At 51.0% G+C, this 24,368-nt stretch overlaps 1 protein-coding gene across 2 annotated transcripts in view; it reads left to right on the top strand.

The window, feature by feature from the left end:
- The window catches only part of RTN2 (reticulon 2), a 26,980-nt gene extending 2,612 nt beyond the window's left edge, over positions 1–24,368 (top strand). The window contains exons 1-10 of one of the 2 annotated variants that reach the window (XM_072123694.1): positions 1,019–1,152; positions 3,881–3,931; positions 5,415–5,723; positions 8,191–8,268; positions 16,722–16,920; positions 17,784–17,922; positions 21,292–21,361; positions 21,495–21,541; positions 23,089–23,147; positions 24,128–24,368. In XM_072123694.1, coding sequence (XP_071979795.1) covers positions 1,122–1,152; positions 3,881–3,931; positions 5,415–5,723; positions 8,191–8,268; positions 16,722–16,920; positions 17,784–17,922; positions 21,292–21,361; positions 21,495–21,541; positions 23,089–23,147; positions 24,128–24,170 — 1,026 coding nt within the window. In that variant the 5' untranslated portion in view covers positions 1,019–1,121 and the 3' untranslated portion in view covers positions 24,171–24,368. Of the gene's footprint in view, positions 1–1,018; positions 1,153–3,880; positions 3,932–5,414; positions 5,724–8,190; positions 8,269–16,721; positions 16,921–17,783; positions 17,923–21,291; positions 21,362–21,494; positions 21,542–23,088; positions 23,148–24,127 lie in introns of those variants that run through there. The other variant, XM_072123695.1, reaches the window with a different exon arrangement.

The following is a 24,368-nucleotide window of genomic DNA, read 5'->3' as shown; positions in this document are numbered from 1 at the left end:
GTAAGCTCTTGTGTTACCCCCTCATCCTCATAGACTGTAAGCTCTTCTGTCACCCCCTCATCCTCATAGACTGTAAGCTCTTGTGTCACCCCCTCATCCTCATAGACTGTAAGCTCTTGTGTCACCCCCTCATCCTCATAGTCTGTAAGCTCTTGTGTCACCCCCTCATCCTCATAGACTGTAAGCTCTTGTGTCACCCCCTCATCCTCATTGACTGTAAGCTCTTGTGTTACCCCCTCATCCTCATAGACTGTAAGCTCTTGTGTCTATATGTCCCCTGTGAGTTGTAAAGCGCTACAGAATATGATGGCGCTATATAATTAAAGATATTGTATATGATGTGTGGTATATCAGTGTGTAGTACGTATGATTAGGGTGATGTATGCGTTTTTGTCCGTGTTCAATTGCGCAAATTTGGAAAACCGGACAAAAACGCACGTGTTTTTAAAAACGGATGCATTTTTAACGCATGCGGTTTTTACGATCTAAAAACGCACTAACTAAAAACGACCTTTAAACACCATGTGTGACATCACCCTTAGTGGTATAGCGGTATGTATGATGAGTATGGTGAGTGTATGATCAGTGGTATGTATGATGAGTATATGATCAGTGGTATAGCAGTATGTATGATGAGTATGGTGAGTGTATGATCAGTGGTACAGCGGTATGTATGATGAGTACGGTGAGTGTATGATCAGTGGTATGTATGATGAGTACGGTGAGTGTATGATCAGTGGTACAGCGGTATGTATGATGAGTATGGTGAGTGTATGATCAGTGGTATGTATGATGAGTATGGTGAGTGTATGATCAGTGGTATAGCGGTATGTATGATGAGTACGGTGAGTGTATGATCAGTGGTATAGCGGTATGTATGATGAGTATGGTGAGTGTATGATCAGTGGTATAGCGGTATGTATGATGAGTACGGTGAGTGTATGATGATCCTGTGGGTGGAGCCTGCTCCTATTGGTACCTGGATGTCTGTGTGTAGTCACTTCCTTCCTTTGTCTGGCTCTGGCCCCTCCCTGTGTGTGTACAATGCGATGCTCTGCAGAGTGAGTGCATGCAGGGTGCTGTGTGTGTGTCTGTATGGGTGATCCTGGCAGGCAGCGGATATGGGACACGTCCTGTCATTCACACACTGCAGTAAGTGTCACTGTCCTCAGCATCATTGTGTCTGTCACATAGGGGATGTATATGGGTGTAGCCTATAGACTGATGTCACACATTATCACGTGCTGCTGGATGGGCAGCAGAGCATGGGGTGTGCAGCGTCATATCAGTAGTGTGAGTGTATTATCGGTGCGCTGTCTGTGCCTTGTTAGTATTTGTCTATTGTAGGTGCAGTATGTGTGATGCGAGGGGCTTCCATGTATTGGTTAGTGCGGTGCGTGTATTATCAGGGGCTTACACTTCATGTGTATAACATTGTTTTGTGTCTGTGTACTAGTAATGCAATGTCTGTGTATTAATATTGTCCTGCACATAACTGTGTATACTGTATATATAAAGGAATTAATAGTAGTAGTATTGACCAGCATGTGTATAAGCAGTGTCTGTGTATTAGTATTACCCTGTATGTGTCTCTGTATAAGCAGTGTCTGTGTATTAGTATTGCCCTGCGTGTGTCTCTGTATAAGCAGTGTCTGTGTATTAGTATTGTCCTGTGTGTGTCTTTGTATAAGCAGTGTCTGTGTATTAGTATTATCCTGTATGTGTCTGTGTATAAGCAGTGTCTGTGTATTAGTATTACCCTGTATGTGTCTCTGTATAAGCAGTGTCTGTGTATTAGTATTGCCCTGCGTGTGTCTGTGTATAAGCAGTGTCTGTGTATTAGTATTGCCCTGCGTGTGTCTGTGTATAAGCAGTGTCTGTGTATTAGTATTGCCCTGCGTGTGTCTGTGTATAAGCAGTGTCTGTGTATTAGTATTGCCCTGCGTGTGTCTGTGTATAAGCAGTGTCTGTGTATTAGTATTGCCCTGCGTGTGTCTGTGTATAAGCAGTGTCTGTGTATTAGTATTACCCTGTATGTGTCTGTGTATAAGTAGTGTCTGCTTATTAGTAATGCCTTGTATGTGTCTGTGTATTAGTATTGCCCTGCGTGTGTCTGTGTATAAGCACTGTCTGTGTATTAGTATTGCCCTGCGTGTGTCTGTGTATAAGCACTGTCTGTGTATTAGTATTGCCCTGCGTGTGTCTGTGTATAAGCACTGTCTGTGTATTAGTATTGCCCTGCGTGTGTCTGTGTATAAGCACTGTCTGTGTATTAGTATTGCCCTGCGTGTGTATCTGCGTATAAGCAGTGTCTGTGTATTAGTATTACCCTGTATGTGTCTGTGTATAAGTAGTGTCTGCGTATTAGTAATGCCTTGTATGTGTCTGCGTATAAGCAGTGTCTGTGTATTAGTATTGCCCTGCGTGTGTCTGTGTATAAGCAGTGTCTGTGTATTAGTATTGCCCTGCGTGTGTCTGTGTATAAGCAGTGTCTGTGTATTAGTATTGCCCTGCGTGTGTCTGTATGTTCACACGAGTGTCGTATGAAGGCTGCCTGAAGTGGGAGATTTCATGCTCAGAGCATCATACATTGGTTACTGCATCATGAATGAGAGGATTTAAAATTGCTTCGTACATCACTCCATGCATTACCCCATCCTTCATACATCGCTCCATGCATTACTCCATCCATCATAGATCACTCCATGCATTACCCCATCCTTTCATACATCGCTCCATGCATTACCCCATCTCTTCATACATCGCTCCATGCATTACACCATCCCTTCATACATCGCTCCATGCATTACCCCATCCTTCATACATCGCTCCATGCATTACATCATCCCTTCATACATCACTCCATGCATTACCCCATCCCTTCATACATCACTCCATGCATTACCCCATCCCTTCATACATCACTCCATGCATTACCCCATCCCTTCATACATCACTCCATGCATTACCCCATCCCTTCATACATCGCTCCATGCATTACCCCATCTCTTCATACATCACTCCATGCATTTCCCCATCCCTTCATACATCACTCCATGCATTACACCATCCCTTCATACATCACTCCATGCATTTCCCCATCTCTTCATACATTACTCCATGCATTACCCCATCCCTTCATACATCGCTCCATGCATTACACCATCCCTTCATACATCGCTCCATGCATTACCCCATCCCTTCATACATCGCTCCATGCATTACCCCATCCCTTCATACATCGCTCCATGCATTACCCCATCCCTTCATACATCGCTCCATGCATTACCCCATCTCTTCATACATCGCTCCATGCATTACCCCATCCCTTCATACATCGCTCCATGCATTACACCATCCCTTCATACATCACTCCATGCATTTCCCCATCTCTTCATACATTACTCCATGCATTACCGCATCCTTCATACATCACTCCATGCATTACCCCATCCTTCATACATCACTCCATGCATTACCCCATCCTTCATACATCACTCCATGCATTACCCCATCCTTCATACATCACTCCATGCATTACCCCATCCTTCATACATCACTCCATGCATTACCCCATCCTTCATACATCACTCCATGCATTACCCCATCCTTCATACATCACTCCATGCATTACCCCATCCTTCATACATCACTCCATGCATTACCCCATCCTTCATACATCACTCCATGCATTACCCCATCCCTTCATACATCGTTCCATGCATTACCCCATCTCTTCATACATCGCTCCATGCATTACACCATCCCTTCATACATCTCTTCATACATTACCCCTCTCTTTTATATATATATTTATGAAGGGATAAAAACATAAACATTCCTAAATTGTGACTGTGTAATGTCTTTGTTTTTCCTGCAGAGGACGCTCCATCCACTGCCTCCAGCACCCCGGACTCCTGCCCCCCAGATGGTAAAGACCTTGTGTGTGTTCGATATGCTAACCACATGACATAACCTGTTAGGCCCCACCTCCTTTCATGACCATCCAATAGTAAACAGGACCAATCAGGACTGAGTCTTCAAGGGTCCAGTAGTGACCATATGGTCTAACTGTTTAGGGTGCACCCCTGGGAAGCTTGGTCCCACCTTTTAATATTAGGCCATCATGTTCAGGTTTTGTTACAATGTGCACTGCTCAAAAAATGAGGAGCATTCATATCCCACCTCCTAGATCCCAATGAATAACATATTCCAGTTACAATTTTTTATTTATTACATAGTGGAAGGAGTACAATAAAATCTAATTTCATGATGATCCAGTGGTAATACTCAGTATTGTGTGTGTCCTCCACATGCCTGTATGGCCTCCCTACAATGCCTCGGCATGCTCCTGATGAGGCTCAGTATTGTGTGTGTCCTCCACATGCCTGTATGGCCTCCCTACAATGCCTCTGCATGCTCCTGATTAGGCTCAGTATTGTGTGTGGCCTCCACGTGCCTGTATGACCTCCCTACAACCCCACGGCATGCTCCTGATGAGGCTCAGTAGTGTATGTGGCCTCTATGTGCCTGTGTGACCTCCCTACAATGCCTCGGCATGCTCCTGATGGGGCTCAGTAGTGTGTGTTTCCTCCACGTGCCTGTATGACCTCCCTGCAACATATCTGCATGCTCCTGATGAGGCTCAGTATTGTGTGTGGCCCCCACGTGCCTGTATGACCTCCCTGCATTGCCCCGGAATGCTCTTGATGAGGCTCAGTAGTGTGTGTGGTCTCTATGTGCCTGTGTGACTTCCCTACAACACCTCGGCATGCTCCTGATGAGGCTTAGTAGTGTATAGCCTCCACATGCCTGTATGACCTCCCTACAACACATCAGCATGCTCCTGATGAGGCTCAGTAGTGTGTGTGGCCTCCACGTGCCTGTATGACCTCCCTACAACACATCGGCATGCTCCTGATGAGGCTCAGTATTCAGTGTATAGCCTCCACATGCCTATATGACCTCCCTACAATGCCTGGACATGCACCTGATGGTGCAGCAAATGTTCTCGTGAGGAATTCCTCCAAGACCTGGATTAAAGCATTAGTTAGCTCTTGGACAGCTCTTTGGTGTAACATGGTATTGGTGGATGAACGAGACATGTGATTGATTGGATTCAGGCCTGGGCAACGGGCAGCCAGTCCATAACATCACTGCCTTCATCATGCAGGAACTGCTGACACACTCCAGCCACATGAGGCCTAGTATTGTCATGTATCAGAGGGCACCAGGGCCCCTGCACCTGCATATGGTCTCACACTGGGTCGGAGAATCTCATCCTGGTACCTAATGGCTGTCATTACTGACCCACTGCTCATGCTGGAGGATGTTGCAGGCATCAGTACGTTCTCCATGGTGTCTCCAGAAACATTTTCATGTTTTCATATTTTTTTTTCTTATTTCTGTTCTAGGTGACCTCGAAGATGACCCGGTGACCCTGGCTGACCTGTGGCCCTTACCTTCACCTCAGGAGCCAACCTTTTCTTATATTACTATTGGAAACTCGGTGTCATTGCCACGTCCTGCAGTTAGGGCCCGGAGGGGACGTGGACTGGGCCGGGGTCAGTTAACAAGAAAAGAAGAACAGGAGGAGGAGGAGACTGTGACCTATGTTCTTCTAGAGAAGGTGTGTCAGATAACACAAGCCCCACCCCTGAGGAACTACGAGGAGCAGACCTTAACATATCAGCCTCAAGCAAGAATATCAGGGATCACAATGGGTGAGAAGTGTATGCTACTTGTCAGTATAGACACGGCCCAGCAGAATAGGGAGTGCTGCTCTGGAGTATAATACAGGATGTAACTCAGGATCAGTACAGGATAAGTAATGTCATGTATGTACACTGTGACTGCACCAGCAGCAGAATAGTGAGTGCAGCTCTGGAGTATAATAAAGGATGTAACTCAGGATCAGTACAGGATAAGTAATGTCATGTATGTACACAGTGACTGCACCAGCAGCAGAATAGTGAGTGCAGTTCTGGAGTATAATACAGGATGTAACTCAGGATCAGCACAGGATAAGTAATGTCATGTATGTACACAGTGACTGCACCAGCAGCAGAATAGTGAGTGCAGCTCTGGGGTATAATACAGGATGTAACTCAGGATCAGTACAGGATAAGTAATGTCATGTATGTACACAGTGACTGCACCGGCAGCAGAATAGTGAGTGCAGCTCTGGGGTATAATACAGGATGTAACTCAGGATCAGTACAGAATAAGTAATGTCATGTATGTACACAGTGACTGCACCGGCAGCAGAATAGTGAGTGCAGCTCTGGGGTATAATACAGGATGTAACTCAGGATCAGTACAGGATAAGTAATGTCATGTATGTACACAGTGACTGCACCAGCAGAATAGTGAGTGCAGCTCTGGAGTATAATACAGGATGTAACTCAGGATCAGTACAGGATAAGTAATGTCATGTATGTACACAGTGACTGCACCGGCAGCAGAATAGTGAGTGCATCTCTGGGGTATAATACAGGATGTAACTCAGGATCAGTACAGGATAAGTAATGTCATATATGTACACAGTGACTGCACCAGCAGCAGAATAGGGAGTGCTGCTCTGGGGTATAATACAGGATGTAACTCAGGATCAGTACAGGATAAGTAATGTCATGTATGTACACAGTGACTGCACCAGCAGCAGAATAGTGAGTGCAGCTCTGGGGTATAATACAGGATGTAACTCAGGATCAGTACAGAATAAGTAATGTCATGTATGTACACAGTGACTGCACCGGCAGCAGAATAGTGAGTGCAGCTCTGGGGTATAATACAGGATGTAACTCAGGATCAGTACAGGATAAGTAATGTCATGTATGTACACAGTGACTGCACCAGCAGAATAGTGAGTGCAGCTCTGGAGTATAATACAGGATGTAACTCAGGATCAGTACAGGATAAGTAATGTCATGTATGTACACAGTGACTGCACCAGCAGCAGAATAGTGAGTGCAGCTCTGGAGTATAATACAGGATGTAACTCAGGATCAGTACAGGATAAGTAATGTCATGTATGTACACAGTGACTGCACCAGCAGCAGAATAGTGAGTGTAGCTCTGGGGTATAATACAGGATGTAACTCAGGATCAGTACGGATAAGTAATGTCATGTATGTACACAGTGACTGCACCACCAGCAGAATAGTGAGTGCAGCTCTGGGGTATAATACAGGATGTAACTCAGGATCAGTACAGGATAAGTAATGTCATGTATGTACACAGTGACTGCACCAGCAGCAGAATAGTGAGTGCAGCTCTGGAGTATAATACAGGATGTAACTCAGGATCAGTACAGGATAAGTAATGTCATGTATGTACACAGTGACTGCACCAGCAGCAGAATATCGGGCAGCGCTGTGGAGGATGTAAGTGATATTACACACTAGGGATATCCTCCCTCCCCGGAATTTCTAGCTGTGTCACCCAGTGCTGGTGCAGTGACGGGGACACAATGGGTTTGTGATGGGTCTTGTTCTGTGGCTTAGCGCCCAGCTTCCTCTGATCTCTATAATCCGTGCGGCTCTGTATGAAATCTTCTCTGAATGAGAGGAATCCAGAGCTGCAGCGCTCACCTCGGCCAGCTGCGAGAGGAGCAGGATGGGGGCTCCTGGGGCTCATCCTCTTGTTGCAGGGGTGAGGTGGGGCAGAATGCTGGTTGTGGGGCTCATCCTTGTCGCAGGGGTGAGGTGGGGCAGGATGGTTGCTTGTGGGGCTCATCCTCTTGTCCCATGGGTGGGGTGGAGCAGAATGGTGGTGGGGCTCATCCTCTTGTCGTAGGGTTGGGGCAGGATGGTGGTTGTGGTGGGGCTCATCCTCTTTTACCAGGGATGGGCCAGGATGGTGGTGGTGGGGCACATCCTCTTGTTTTGGGGGTGGGGCAGGAAGGTGGTGGTGGTGGGGCTCATCCTCTTGTCGTAGGGATGGGATCCTCAGATTCTTTGTTGGCATGATTAAAGTTCTGTGAGGTGCGAGTGCTGAACCCTCATCCATGATCACCCCGTTATAAGTTGTGGGTCCCTGAGGGGGTGGACGCAGCTGTGTTGTGGGGACAGCTGTTTGGTGTCTTTTTCTGTTCCCGGGGGGGGGGGGGGTCTCAGGACAGAGGTTGTCACTCATCTGTGGGGGGCTGTCCTTCTCTGTCTATATTTAGTGTCTTCTCTTCCCTCACAGACGCTGGTCACAGAGACCTCCACCACCTGTCACCCCCTAGACTCAGCAGTTACCAGGAGGACACCATGAAGAAAGTGGGTGAGTGCTGTGGAGCCGAGGCGAGTACATGGAGGACTCACAACTCCCATCATCCCCATGGCAGCTAGGACCAATGCACTCAGGGTTAACTGCACAAAGATTACTGGGGGCTGGGTGGTCTGCAGGAGGGTGTACTGGGTGGGGGTTCTGCAGGGGGGTGTACAAGGGGTACTGCGTGATCATTTACTGGGTGGGGGTACCAATCCTAATGCTGTCCTTGCTCCCAATACCAATCCTGATGCCCTCTCTGCTCCCTATAGCTATCCTGATGCCCTATCTGCTCCCTATAGCTATCCTGATGCCCTCTCTGCTCCCCATAGCTATCCTGATGCCCTATCTGCTCCCTATAGCTATCCTGATACCCTCCCTCTCTGCTTCCTATAGCTATCCTGATGCCCTCTCTGCTCCCTATAGCTATCCTGATGCCCTCCCTCTCTGCTCCCTATAGCTATCCTGATACCCTCCCTCTCTGCTCCCTATGGCTATCCTGATGCCCTCTCTGCTCCCTATGGCTATCCTGATGCCCTCTCTGCTCCCTATAGCTATCCTGATGCCCTCTCTGCTCCCCATAGCTATCCTGATGCCCTATCTGCTCCCTATAGCTATCCTGATACCCTCCCTCTCTGCTCCCTATAGCTATCCTGATGCCCTATCTGCTCCCTATAGCTATACCTGATGCCCTCTCTGCTCCCTATAGCTATCCTGATACCCTCCCTCTCTGCTCCCTAAAGCTATCCTGATACCCTCCCTCTCTGCTCCCTATGGCTATCCTGATGCCCTCTCTGCTCCCTATGGCTATCCTGATGCCCTCTCTGCTCCCTATAGCTATCCTGATGCCCTCTCTGCTCCCCATAGCTATCCTGATGCCCTATCTGCTCCCTATAGCTATCCTGATACCCTCCCTCTCTGCTCCCTATAGCTATCCTGATGCCCTATCTGCTCCCTATAGCTATACCTGATGCCCTCTCTGCTTCCTATAGCTATCCTGATACCCTACCTCTCTGCTCCCTATAGCTATCCTGATGCCCTCTCTGCTCCCTATAGCTATGGTGATGACCTTTCTGCTCCCTATGGCTATCCTGATACCCTACCTCTCTGCTCCCTATAGCTATCCTGATGCCCTCTCTGCTCCCTATAGCTATCCTGATGTCCTCTCTGCTCCCTATAGCTATTCTGATGCCCTCTCTGCTCCCTATAGCTATCCTGATGCCCTCTCTGCTCCCTATAGCTATCCTGATGCCCTCTTTGCTCCCTATAGCTATCCTGATGCCCTCTTTGCTCCCTATAGCTATCCTGATGCCCTCTCTGCTCCCTATAGCTATCCTGATGCCCTCTCTGCTCCCTATGACTATCCTGATGGCCTCTCTGCTCCCTATAGCTATCCTGATGGCCTCTCTGCTCCCTATGGCTATCCTGATGGCCTCTCTGCTCCCTATAGCTATCCTGATGGCCTCTCTGCTCCCTATGGCTATCCTGATGGCCTCTCTGCTCCCTATGGCTATCCTGATGGCCTCTCTGCTCCCTATAGCTAACCTGATGCCCTCCCTCTCTGCTCCCTATGACTATCCTGATGCCCTCCCTCTCTGCTCCCTATGGCTATCCTGATGCCCTCTCTGCTCCCTATAGCTATTCTGATGCCCTCCCTCTCTGCTCCCTATAGCAATCCTGATGCCCTCCCTCTCTGCTCCCTATAGCTATCCTGATGCCCTCCCTCTCTGCTCTCTATAGCTATCCTGATGCCCTCCCTCTCTGCTCCCTATAGCTATCCTGATGCCCTCTTTGCTCCCTATAGCTATCCTGATGCCCTCTTTGCTCCCTATAGCTATCCTGATGCCCTCTCTGCTCCCTATAGCTATCCCGATGCCCTCTCTGCTCCCTATGACTATCCTGATGGCCTCTCTGCTCCCTATAGCTATCCTGATGCCCTATCTGCTCCCTATAGCTATACCTGATGCCCTCTCTGCTCCCTATAGCTATCCTGATGCCCTCCCTCTCTGCTCCCTATAGCTATCCTGATACCCTCCCTCTCTGCTCCCTATGGCTATCCTGATGCCCTCTCTGCTCCCTATGGCTATCCTGATGCCCTCTCTGCTCCCTATAGCTATCCTGATGCCCTCTCTGCTCCCCATAGCTATCCTGATGCCCTATCTGCTCCCTATAGCTATCCTGATACCCTCCCTCTCTGCTCCCTATAGCTATCCTGATGCCCTATCTGCTCCCTATAGCTATACCTGATGCCCTCTCTGCTCCCTATAGCTATCCTGATACCCTCCCTCTCTGCTCCCTATAGCTATCCTGATACCCTCCCTCTCTGCTCCCTATGGCTATCCTGATGCCCTCTCTGCTCCCTATGGCTATCCTGATGCCCTATCTGCTCCCTATAGCTATCCTGATGCCCTCTCTGCTCCCCATAGCTATCCTGATGCCCTCTCTGCTCCCTATAGCTATCCTGATACCCTCCCTCTCTGCTCCCTATAGCTATCCTGATGCCCTATCTGCTCCCTATAGCTATACCTGATGCCCTCTCTGCTTCCTATAGCTATCCTGATACCCTACCTCTCTGCTCCCTATAGCTATCCTGATGCCCTCTCTGCTCCCTATAGCTATGGTGATGACCTTTCTGCTCCCTATGGCTATCCTGATACCCTACCTCTCTGCTCCCTATAGCTATCCTGATGCCCTCTCTGCTCCCTATAGCTATCCTGATGTCCTCTCTGCTCCCTATAGCTATTCTGATGCCCTCTCTGCTCCCTATAGCTATCCTGATGCCCTCTCTGCTCCCTATAGCTATCCTGATGCCCTCTTTGCTCCCTATAGCTATCCTGATGCCCTCTTTGCTCCCTATAGCTATCCTGATGCCCTCTCTGCTCCCTATAGCTATCCTGATGCCCTCTCTGCTCCCTATGACTATCCTGATGGCCTCTCTGCTCCCTATAGCTATCCTGATGGCCTCTCTGCTCCCTATGGCTATCCTGATGGCCTCTCTGCTCCCTATAGCTATCCTGATGGCCTCTCTGCTCCCTATGGCTATCCTGATGGCCTCTCTGCTCCCTATGGCTATCCTGATGGCCTCTCTGCTCCCTATAGCTAACCTGATGCCCTCCCTCTCTGCTCCCTATGACTATCCTGATGCCCTCCCTCTCTGCTCCCTATGGCTATCCTGATGCCCTCTCTGCTCCCTATAGCTATTCTGATGCCCTCCCTCTCTGCTCCCTATAGCAATCCTGATGCCCTCCCTCTCTGCTCCCTATAGCTATCCTGATGCCCTCCCTCTCTGCTCTCTATAGCTATCCTGATGCCCTCCTTCTCTGCTCCCTATAGCTATCCTGATATCCTCCCTCTATTCTCCCTATAGCTATCCTGATGCCCTCTCTGCTCCCTATAGCTATCCTGATGCCCTCTCTGCTCCCTATAGCTATCCTGATGCCCTCTCTGCTCCCTATGGCTATCCTGATGCCCTATCAGCTCCATATAGCTATCCTGATGCCCTCCCTCTATGATCCCTATGGTAATCCTCATGCCCTCCCTCTCTGCTTCCTATGGCAAACATGATGCCCTCCCTCTCTGCTCCCTATAGCTATCCTGATTCCCTCTCTGGTCCCTATGGCTATCCTGATGCCCTCTCTGCTCCCTATGGCTATCCTGATGCCATCTCTGCTCCCTATGGCTATCCTGATGCCCTCTCTGCTCCCTATGACTATCCTGATGCCATCTCTGCTCCCTATGGCTATCCTGATGCCCTCTCTGCTCCCTATGGCTACCCTGATGCCCTCTCTGCTCCCTATGGCTATCCTGATGCCCTCTCTGCTCCCTATGGCTATCCTGATGCCATCTCTGCTCCCTATAGCTATCCTGATGCCCTCTCTGCTCCCTATGGCTATCCTGATGCCCTCTCTGCTCCCTATGGCTATCCTGATGCCCTCTCTGCTCCCTATGGCTATCCTGATGCACTCTCTGCACTCTATGGCTATCCTGATGCCCTCTCTGCTCCATATGACTATCCTGATTCCCTCTCTGCTCCCTATGACTATCCTGATTCCCTCTCTGCTCCCTATAGCTATCCTGATTCCCTCTCTGCTCCCTATAGCTATCCTGATTCCCTCTCTGCTCCCTTTAGGTATCCTGATGCCCTCTCTGCTCCCTATGGCTATCCTGATGCCCTCTCTGCTCCCTATGGCTATCCTGATGCCCTCTCTGCTCCCTATGGCTATCCTGATGCCCTCTCTGCTCCCTATGGCTATCCTGATGCCCTCTCTGCTCCCTATGGCTATCGTGATGCCCTCTCTGCTCCCTATGGCTATCGTGATGCCCTCTCTGCTCCCTATGGCTATCGTGATGCCCTCTCTGCTCCCTATGGCTATCGTGATGCCCTCTCTGCTCCCTATGGCTATCGTGATGCCCTCTCTGCTCCCTATGGCTATCGTGATGCCCTCTCTGCTCCCTATGGCTATCGTGATGCCCTCTCTGCTCCCTATGGCTATCGTGATGCCCTCTCTGCTCCCTATGGCTATCGTGATGCCCTCTCTGCTCCCTATGGCTATCGTGATGCCCTCTCTGCTCCCTATGGCTATCGTGATGCCCTCTCTGCTCCCTATGGCTATCGTGATGCCCTCTCTGCTCCCTATGGCTATCGTGATGCCCTCTCTGCTCCCTATGGCTATCGTGATGCCCTCTCTGCTCCCTATGGCTATCGTGATGCCCTCTCTGCTCCCTATGGCTATCGTGATGCCCTCTCTGCTCCCTATGGCTATCGTGATGCCCTCTCTGCTCCCTATGGCTATCGTGATGCCCTCTCTGCTCCCTATGGCTATCGTGATGCCCTCTCTGCTCCCTATGGCTATCGTGATGCCCTCTCTGCTCCCTATGGCTATCGTGATGCCCTCTCTGCTCCCTATGGCTATCGTGATGCCCTCTCTGCTCCCTATGGCTATCGTGATGCCCTCTCTGCTCCCTATGGCTATCGTGATGCCCTCTCTGCTCCCTATGGCTATCGTGATGCCCTCTCTGCTCCCTATGGCTATCGTGATGCCCTCTCTGCTCCCTATGGCTATCGTGATGCCCTCTCTGCTCCCTATGGCTATCGTGATGCCCTCTCTGCTCCCTATGGCTATCGTGATGCCCTCTCTGCTCCCTATGGCTATCGTGATGCCCTCTCTGCTCCCTATGGCTATCGTGATGCCCTCTCTGCTCCCTATGGCTATCGTGATGCCCTCTCTGCTCCCTATGGCTATCGTGATGCCCTCTCTGCTCCCTATGGCTATCGTGATGCCCTCTCTGCTCCCTATGGCTATCGTGATGCCCTCTCTGCTCCCTATGGCTATCGTGATGCCCTCTCTGCTCCCTATGGCTATCGTGATGCCCTCTCTGCTCCCTATGGCTATCGTGATGCCCTCTCTGCTCCCTATGGCTATCGTGATGCCCTCTCTGCTCCCTATGGCTATCGTGATGCCCTCTCTGCTCCCTATGGCTATCGTGATGCCCTCTCTGCTCCCTATGGCTATCGTGATGCCCTCTCTGCTCCCTATGGCTATCGTGATGCCCTCTCTGCTCCCTATGGCTATCGTGATGCCCTCTCTGCTCCCTATGGCTATCGTGATGCCCTCTCTGCTCCCTATGGCTATCGTGATGCCCTCTCTGCTCCCTATGGCTATCGTGATGCCCTCTCTGCTCCCTATGGCTATCGTGATGCCCTCTCTGCTCCCTATGGCTATCGTGATGCCCTCTCTGCTCCCTATGGCTATCGTGATGCCCTCTCTGCTCCCTATGGCTATCGTGATGCCCTCTCTGCTCCCTATGGCTATCGTGATGCCCTCTCTGCTCCCTATGGCTATCGTGATGCCCTCTCTGCTCCCTATGGCTATCGTGATGCCCTCTCTGCTCCCTATGGCTATCGTGATGCCCTCTCTGCTCCCTATGGCTATCGTGATGCCCTCTCTGCTCCCTATGGCTATCGTGATGCCCTCTCTGCTCCCTATGGCTATCGTGATGCCCTCTCTGCTCCCTATGGCTATCGTGATGCCCTCTCTGCTCCCTATGGCTATCGTGATGCCCTCTCTGCTCCCTATGGCTATCGTGATGCCCTCTCTGCTCCCTATGGCTATCGTGATGCCCTCTCTGCTCCCTATGGCTATCGTGATGCCCTCTCTGCTCCCTATGGCTATCGTGATGCCCTCTCTGCTCCCTATGGCTATCGTGATGCCCTCTCTGCTCCCTATGGCTATCGTGATGCCCTCTCTGCTCCCTATGGCTATCGTGATGCCCTCTCTGCTCCCTATGGCTATCGTGATGCCCTCTCTGCTCCCTATGGCTATCGTGATGCCCTCTCTGCTCCCTATGGCTATCGTGATGCCCTCTCTGCTCCCTATGGCTATCGTGATGCCCTCTCTGCTCCCTATGGCTATCGTGATGCCCTCTCTGCTCCCTATGGCTATCGTGATGCCCTCTCTGCTCCCTATGGCTATCGTGATGCCCTCTCTGCTCCCTATGGCTATCGTGATGCCCTCTCTGCTCCCTATGGCTATCGTGATGCCCTCTCTGCTCCCTATGGCTATCGTGATGCCCTCTCTGCTCCCTATGGCTATCGTGATGCCCTCTCTGCTCCCTATGGCTATCGTGATGCCCTCTCTGCTCCCTATGGCTATCGTGATGCCCTCTCTGCTCCCTATGGCTATCGTGATGCCCTCTCTGCTCCCTATGGCTATCGTGATGCCCTCTCTGCTCCCTATGGCTATCGTGATGCCCTCTCTGCTCCCTATGGCTATCGTGATGCCCTCTCTGCTCCCTATGGCTATCGTGATGCCCTCTCTGCTCCCTATGGCTATCGTGATGCCCTCTCTGCTCCCTATGGCTATCGTGATGCCCTCTCTGCTCCCTATGGCTATCGTGATGCCCTCTCTGCTCCCTATGGCTATCGTGATGCCCTCTCTGCTCCCTATGGCTATCGTGATGCCCTCTCTGCTCCCTATGGCTATCGTGATGCCCTCTCTGCTCCCTATGGCTATCGTGATGCCCTCTCTGCTCCCTATGGCTATCGTGATGCCCTCTCTGCTCCCTATGGCTATCGTGATGCCCTCTCTGCTCCCGATGGCTATCCTGATGCCCTCTCTGCTCCCGATGGCTATCCTGATGCCCTCTCTGCTCGCTATGGCTATCCTGATGCCCTCTCTGCTCGCTATGGCTATCCTGATGCCCTCTCTGCTCGCTATGGCTATCCTGATGCCCTCTCTGCTCGCTATGGCTATCCTGATGCCCTCTCTGCTCGCTATGGCTATCCTGATGCCCTCTCTGCTCGCTATGGCTATCCTGATGCCCTCTCTGCTCGCTATGGCTATCCTGATGCCCTCTCTGCTCGCTATGGCTATCCTGATGCCCTCTCTGCTCGCTATGGCTATCCTGATGCCCTCTCTGCTCGCTATGGCTATCCTGATGCCCTCTCTGCTCCCTATGGCTATCCTGATGCCCTCTCTGCTCCCTATGGCTATCCTGATGCCCTCTCTGCTCCCTATGGCTATCCTGATGCCCTCTCTGCTCCCTATGGCTATCCTGATGCCCTCTCTGCTCCCTATGGCTATCCTGATGCCCTCTCTGCTCCCTATGGCTATCCTGATGCCCTCTCTGCTCCCTATGGCTATCCTGATGCCCTCTCTGCTCCCTATGGCTATCCTGATGCCCTCTCTGCTCCCTATGGCTATCCTGATGCCCTCTCTGCTCCCTATGGCTATCCTGATGCCCTCTCTGCTCCCTATGGCTATCCTGATGCCCTCTCTGCTCGCTATGGCTATCCTGATGCCCTCTCTGCTCGCTATGGCTATCCTGATGCCCTCTCTGCTCGCTATGGCTATCCTGATGCCCTCTCTGCTCGCTATGGCTATCCTGATGCCCTCTCTGCTCGCTATGGCTATCCTGATGCCCTCTCTGCTCGCTATGGCTATCCTGATGCCCTCTCTGCTCCCTATGGCTATCCTGATGCCCTCTCTGCTCCCTATGGCTATCCTGATGCCCTCTCTGCTCCCTATGGCTATCCTGATGCCCTCTCTGCTCCCTATGGCTATCCTGATGCCCTCTCTGCTCCCTATGGCTATCCTGATGCCCTCTCTGCTCCCTATGGCTATCCTGATGCCCTCTCTGCTCCCTATGGCTATCCTGATGCCCTCTCTGCTCCCTATGGCTATCCTGATGCCCTCTCTGCTCCCTATGGCTATCCTGATGCCCTCTCTGCTCCCTATGGCTATCCTGATGCCCTCTCTGCTCCCTATGGCTATCCTGATGCCCTCTCTGCTCCCTATGGCTATCCTGATGCCCTCTCTGCTCCCTATGGCTATCCTGATGCCCTCTCTGCTCCCTATGGCTATCCTGATGCTGTTCCTGCTTTTAGCACCCATGCTAGAGCCCTCCTTGCTCCCTACTCTCTCCCTGCTCCCTACACTCATACTGAGCTCTGTTCTCTCTTGCAGTGGCAGACCTCCTGTACTGGAGAGACATTACTCTCTCGGCCGGCTGTCTCACCGGTCTCACCCTGTGCCTGCTGTGTCTCATCCAGTACAGTGTCATCAGTGTCGTCTCGTACGCCTGTCTCCTGGTCCTTAGTGCGGCCTTCACTCTGCGGCTCTACCACAAAGCCCTGAAGAAAGGAGATGGAGGGAACCCCTTCCAGTAAGTCCCAGGGAAGACATAGGGCAGTGTCAGAGCTCCTAGGTGTAGGAGAGTGGTGTCGGTGCTCCTAGGTGTAGGAGAGTGGTGTCGGTGCTCCTAGGTGTAGGAGAGTGGTGTCGGTGCTCCTAGGTGTAGGAGAGTGGTGTCGGTGCTCCTGGGTGTAGGAGAGTGGTGTCGGTGCTCCTAGGTGTAGGAGAGTGGTGTCGGTGCTCCTAGGTGTAGGAGAGTGGTGTCGGTGCTCCTAGGTGTAGGAGAGTGGTGTCGGTGCTCCTAGGTGTAGGAGAGTGGTGTCACTGCTCCTAGGTGTAGGAGAGTAGTGTCGGTGCTCCTAGGTGTAGGAGAGTAGTGTCGGTGCTCCTAGGTGTAGGAGAGCGGTGTCGGTGCTCCTAGGTGTAGGAGAGCGGTGTCGGTGCTCCTAGGTGTAGGAGAGCGGTGTCGGTGCTCCTAGGTGTAGGAGAGCGGTGTCGGTGCTCCTAGGTGTAGGAGAGCGGTGTCGGTGCTCCTAGGTGTAGGAGAGCGGTGTCGGTGCTCCTAGGTGTAGGAGAGCGGTGTCGGTGCTCCTGGGTGTAGGAGAGCGGTGTCGGTGCTCCTGGGTGTAGGAGAGCGGTGTCGGTGCTCCTGGGTGTAGGAGAGCGGTGTCGGTGCTCCTGGGTGTAGGAGAGCGGTGTCGGTGCTCCTGGGTGTAGGAGAGCGGTGTCGGTGCTCCTGGGTGTAGGAGAGCGGTGTCGGTGCTCCTGGGTGTAGGAGAGCGGTGTCGGTGCTCCAAGGCGTAGTATGGCGGTGTTGTTGCCCCTTGGCATTACAGAGTGGTGTCAGTGCTCCTTGGTGTAATTGAGTGGTGTTGTTGTCACTCTTTTTCTTAGGAAGTACCTGGACATGGAACCCATCCTCCCTCCGCAGCAGGTGGAGTTGCTGGTGTCTCGTCTTGTTGCCCTCTTCTTTTCTGCGCTCTCCACCCTCCGTAGACTCTTCTTAGTGCAGGACACCAAGGAGTCACTCAAGGTAGAGTGCGCTATGCTGCTATCCCTCTCCATTCCTCCAACCTGCTCTCCCTTTTTACTTGGTGTTTACTCCAATGGCTTCTGTATATATCTGTGTGTTCCTCCTAATATTTTGGGTTTCTCCCCCTCTGCAGTTCCTGCTCCTCCTCTCCCTGTATACACTCACTGGCCACTTTATTAGGTACACCTGTCCAACTGCTAGTTAACACTTAATTTCTAATCAGCCAATCACATGGCGGCAACTCAGTGCATTTAGGCATGTAGACATGGTCAAGACAATCTCCTGCAGTTCTCCCGAGCATCAGTATGGGGAAGAAAGGTGATTTGTGGCCTTTGAACGTGGCATGGTTGTTGGTGCCAGAAGGGCTGGTCTGAGTATTTCAGAAACTGCTGATCTACTGGGATTTTCACGCACAACCATCTCTAGGGTTTACAGAGAATGGTCCGAAAAAGAAAAAACATCCAGCGAGCGGCAGTTCTGTGGGCGGAAATGCCTTGTTGATGCCAGAGGTCAGAGGAGAATGGGCAGACTGGTTCGAGCTGATAGAAAGGCAACAGTGACTCAAATCGCCACCCGTTACAACCAAGGTAGGCAGAAGAGCATCTCTGAACGCACAGTACGTCGAACTTTGAGGCAGATGGGCTACAGCAGCAGAAGACCACACCGGGTGCCACTCCTTTCAGCTAAGAACAGGAAACTGAGGCTACAATTTGCACAAGCTCATCGAAATTGGACAGTAGAAGATTGGAAAAACGTTGCCTGGTCTGATGAGTCTCGATTTCTGCTGCGACATTCGGATGGTAGGGTCAGAATTTGGCGTCAACAACATGAAAGCATGGATCCATCCTGCCTTGTATCAACGGTTCAGGCTGGTGGTGGTGGTGTCATGGTGTGGGGAATATTCTCTTGGCACTCTTTGGGCCCCTTGGTACAACGCCACAGCCTACCTGAGTATTGTTGCTGACCATGTCCATCCCTTTATGAGCACAATGTACCCTGTAACATCTGATGGCTACTTTCAGCAGGATAATGCGCCATGTCATAAAGCTGGAATCATCTCAGACTGGTTTCTTGAACATGACAATGAGGTCACTGGACACAAATGGCCTCCACAGTCACCAGATCTCAATCCAATAGAGCATCTTTGGGATGTGGTGGAACGGGAGATTCGCATCATGGATGTGCAGCCGACAAATCTGCGGCAACTGTGTGATGCCATCATGTCAATATGGACCAAAATCTCTGAGGAGCTTCCAGCACCTTGTTGAATCTATGCCACGAAGAATTGAGGCAGTTCTGAAGGCAAAAGGGGGTCCAACCCGTTACTAGCATGGTGTACCTAATAAAGTGGCCGGTGAGTGTATATCTGTATGTTACTTCTCATATTTCGGGTTTTTCCCCCACCTTCGCTGCAGTTCCTGCTCCTCCTCTCATGCCCCCTATATATATCTGTATATTACTCCTTATATTTTGGGTTTCGCTCTCCCCCATAGTTCCTGCTCCTCCTCTCCCTGTATATATCTGTATGTTCCTCCTCATATTTCGGGTTTTTCCCTCCCCTGCAGTTCCTGCTCCTCCTCTCCCTGTGTATATCTGTATGTTACTTCTAATATTTTGGGTTTCTCCCTCCCCTGCTTTTCCTGCTCCTCCACCCCCTGTATATATCTGTATGCTCCTCCTCTCCCTGTATAAATCTGTATGTTCCTCCTCTCCCTGTATATATCTGTATGTTCCTCCTCTCCCTGTATATATCTGTATGTTCCTCCTCTCCCTGTATATATCTGTATGTTCCTCCTCTCCCTGTATATATCTGTATGTTCCTCCTCTCCCTGTATATATCTGTATGTTCCTCCTCTCCCTGTATATATCTGTATGTTCCTCCTCTCCCTGTATATATCTGTATGCTCCTCCTCTCCCTGTATATATCTGTATGCTCCTCCTCTCCCTGTATATATCTGTATGCTCCTCCTCCCCCTGTATATATCTGTATGTTCCTCCTTATATTTCGTGTTTCTCCCTGCCCTGTAGTTCCTGCTCCTCCTCTCTCCCTGTATATATCTGTATGTTCCTCCTCTCCCTGTATATATCTGTATGCTCCTCCTCTCTCCCTGTATATATCTGTATGCTCCTCCTCTCCCTGTATATATCTGTATGCTCCTCCTCTCCCTGTATATATCTGTATGCTCCTCCTCTCTCCCTGTATATATCTGTATGCTCCTCCTCTCTCCCTGTATATATTTGTATGCTCCTCCTCTCTCCCTGTATATATCTGTATGCTCCTCCTCTCTCCCTGTATATATCTGTATGCTCCTCCTCTCCCTGTATATATCTGTATGTTCCTCCTCTCCCTGTATATATCTGTATGTTCCTCCTCTCCCTGTATATATCTGTATGTTCCTCCTCTCCCTGTATATATCTGTATGTTCCTCCTCTCCCTGTATATATCTGTATGTTCCTCCTCTCCCTGTATATATCTGTATGTTCCTCCTCTCCCTGTATATATCTGTATGCTCCTCCTCTCCCTGTATATATCTGTATGCTCCTCCTCTCCCTGTATATATCTGTATGCTCCTCCTCCCCCTGTATATATCTGTATGTTCCTCCTTATATTTCGTGTTTCTCCCTGCCCTGTAGTTCCTGCTCCTCCTCTCTCCCTGTATATATCTGTATGTTCCTCCTCTCCCTGTATATATCTGTATGCTCCTCCTCTCTCCCTGTATATATCTGTATGCTCCTCCTCTCCCTGTATATATCTGTATGCTCCTCCTCTCCCTGTATATATCTGTATGCTCCTCCTCTCTCCCTGTATATATCTGTATGCTCCTCCTCTCTCCCTGTATATATTTGTATGCTCCTCCTCTCTCCCTGTATATATCTGTATGCTCCTCCTCTCTCCCTGTATATATCTGTATGCTCCTCCTCTCCCTGTATATATCTGTATGTTCCTCCTCTCCCTGTATATATCTGTATGCTCCTCCTCTCCCTGTATATATCTGTATGCTCCTCCTCTCCCTGTATATATCTGTATGCTCCTCCTCCTCTCCCTGTATATATCTGTATGCTCCTCCTCTCTCCCTGTATATATCTGTATGCTCCTCCTCTCTCCCTGTATATATCTGTATGCTCCTCCTCTCTCCCTGTATATATCTGTATGCTCCTCCTCTCTCCCTGTATATATCTGTATGCTCCTCCTCTCTCCCTGTATATATCTGTATGCTCCTCCTCTCCCTGTATATATCTGTATGTTCCTCCTCTCCCTGTATATATCTGTATGCTCTTCCTCTCCCTGTATATATCTGTATGCTCCTCCTCTCCCTGTATATATCTGTATGTTCCTCCTCATATTTCGGGTTTCTCCCCCCTCTGCAGTTCCTGCTCCTCCTCTACCTCCTCACCTATGTTGGTGCTGTGGTGAATGGTCTGACGCTGCTTCTTCTCGGTAAGACATCAGTGTCTCAGGTCTGCCATATGGTATATATATTGTATGCGCCCCCTTATATACTGAGGTGTCAGGTGTGTGGCTCCGGCTTTGGGGTGTGCGCCTCGTCCTCACACTTCTCTTTCTTCTCCAGGAGTGATTGGCGTCTTCACATTTCCTATGATGTATAAACACAATCAGGTGAGGCGTGTCCTATAACAATGGGGACATATAGATGTATACGGGTATATCCTCTAGTGACGTATAGATGTATACGGGTATATCCACTAGTGACGTATAGATGTATACGGGGATATCTGCTAGTGATGTATAGATGTACACTCACTGGCCACTTTATTAGGTACACCTGTCCAACTGCTCATTAACACTCAATTTCTAATCAGCCAATCACATGGCGGCAACTCAGTGCATTTAGGCATGTAGACATGGTCAAGACAATCTCCTGCAGTTCAAACCGAGCATCAGAATGGGGAAGAAAGGTGATTTGTGGCCTCTGAATGTGGCATGGTTGTTGGTGCCAGAAGGGCTGGTCTGAGTATTTCAGAAACTGCTGATCTACTGGGATTTTCATGCACAACCATCTCTAGGGTTTACAGAGAATGGTCCGAAAAAGAAAAAACATCCAGTGAGCGGCAGTTCTGTGGGCGGAAATGCCTTGTTGATGCCAGAGGTCAGAGGAGAATGGGCAGACTGGTTCGAGCTGATAGAAAGGCAACAGTGACTCAAATCGCCACCCGTTACAACCAAGGTAGGCAGAAGAGCATCTCTGAACGCACAGTACATCGAACTTTGAGGCAGATGGGCTACAGCATCAGAAGACCACACCGGGTGCCACTCCTTTCAGCTAAGAACAGGAAACTGAGGCTACAATTTGCACAAGCTCATCGAAATTGGACAGTAGAAGATTGGAAAAACGTTGCCTGGTCTGATGAGTCTCGATTTCTGTTGCGACATTCGGATGGTAGGGTCAGAATTTGGCGTCAACAACATGAAAGCCTGGATCCATCCTGCCTTGTATCAGCGGGTCAGGCTGGTGGTGGTGGTGTCATGGTGTGGGGAATATGTTCTTGGCACTCTTTGGGCCCCTTGGTACAACGCCACAGCCTACCTGAGTATTGTTGCTGACCATGTCCATCCCTTTATGAGCACAATGTACCCTGTAACATCTGATGGCTACTTTCAGCAGGATAATGCGCCATGTCATAAAGCTGGAATCATCTCAGACTGGTTTCTTGAACATGACAATGAGGTCACTGGACACAAATGGCCTCCACAGTCACCAGATCTCAATCCAATAGAGCATCTTTGGGATGTGGTGGAACGGGAGATTCGCATCATGGATGTGCAGCCGACAAATCTGCGGCAACTGTGTGATGCCATCATGTCAATATGGAGCAAAATCTCTGAGGAGCTTCCAGCACCTTGTTGTATCTATGCCTCGAAGAATTGAGGCAGTTCTGAAGGCAAAAGGGGGTCCAACCCGTTACTAGCATGGTGTACCTAATAAAGTGGCCGGTGAGTGTATATGGGGGATATCCACTAGTGACTTACAGATGTTATACGGGGATATCTGCTAGTGATGTATAGATGTATATGGGGGATATCCACTAGTGACGTAAGCTATGGAGGGTCTGGGACACTATGTGTATGTATATAGGAATGCATAGTAGTATGATCCCTATATATACCCTGTACACTGATCACTTGCTTTCATGGTCACTCCACAGGCGCTGGTCGATCGCTACGTCTCCATGGTAACCAGTCGTGTCACAGCTTTTAGAGCAAAGTAAGAAACTGGGGGCTGCACCCCAAATAGTGGGAGGGTGACCCAGTGTGATTTTATGGAGGTGTACGCCGCAGTCTCATGTAATAGCAGCAATGTGTTATTAACTGTGCTGTGCCCTCTGCTGCAGCCCCGTGTGCAGCCCTCTGCTGGCGCTCTGCAGCCCCGTGTGCCGCCCTCTGCTGGCGCTCTGCAGCCCCGTGTGCCGCCCTCTGCTGGCGCTCTGCAGCCCCTTGTGCCGCCCTCTGCTGGCGCTCTGCAGCCCCGTGTGCCGCCCTCTGCTGGCGCTCTGCAGCCCCGTGTGCCGCCCTCTGCTGGCGCTCTGCAGCCCCGTGTGCCGCCCTCTGCTGGCGCTCTGCGGCCCCGTGTGCCGCCCTCTGCTGGCGCTCTGCGGCCCCGTGTGCCGCCCTCTGCTGGCGCTCTGCGGCCCCGTGTGCCGCCCTCTGCTGGCGCTCTGCGGCCCCGTGTGCCGCCCTCTGCTGGCGCTCTGCGGCCCCGTGTGTGGCCCCCCTCTGCTGGCGCTCTGCAGCCCCGTGTGTGGCCCCCCTCTGCTGGCGCTCTGCAGCCCCGTGTGTGGCCCCCCTCTGCTGGCGCTCTGCAGCCCCGTGTGTGGCCCCCCTCTGCTGGCGCTCTGCAGCCCCGTGTGTGGCCCCCCTCTGCTGGCGCTCTGCAGCCCCGTGTGTGGCCCCCCTCTGCTGGCGCTCTGCAGCCCCGTGTGTGGCCCCCCTCTGCTGGCGCTCTGCAGCCCCGTGTGTGGCCCCCCTCTGCTGGCGCTCTGCAGCCCCGTGTGTGGCCCCCCTCTGCTGGCGCTCTGCAGCCCCGTGTGTGGCCCCCCTCTGCTGGCGCTCTGCAGCCCCGTGTGTGGCCCCCCTCTGCTGGCGCTCTGCAGCCCCGTGTGACGCCCTCTGCTGGCGCTCTGCAGCCCCGTGTGACGCCCTCTGCTGGTGTTATAGGGTCTTCATTTCTTTTCTGTTTTTTTTTAGATTTCGTGCTCAGCTGAGAAAACAAGGAACCAAGAAGGAGTAATGAGTGTGAACTCACCCCCCCCCCCCCCCCCCCCACACACACACACACACACACACTGACTGCAGCGCCGGAACAGAACTCTGGAAGAATCCACTGAAACCTCCCCACACTGTCAGACAGAACAAGTTACTGGAAGATGCGATACTTTGTTTTTTGGGATAATGTAGAAAATAAAGAAATCATGTTTTTTATTTTGAA

Source organism: Engystomops pustulosus, chromosome 9 (genome assembly GCF_040894005.1).
Source record: "Engystomops pustulosus chromosome 9, aEngPut4.maternal, whole genome shotgun sequence".
NCBI lineage: Eukaryota > Metazoa > Chordata > Amphibia > Anura > Leptodactylidae > Engystomops > Engystomops pustulosus.
Note: the sequence above shows the minus strand (reverse complement) of the source record. Positions and strands in the feature narration are given on the sequence as shown.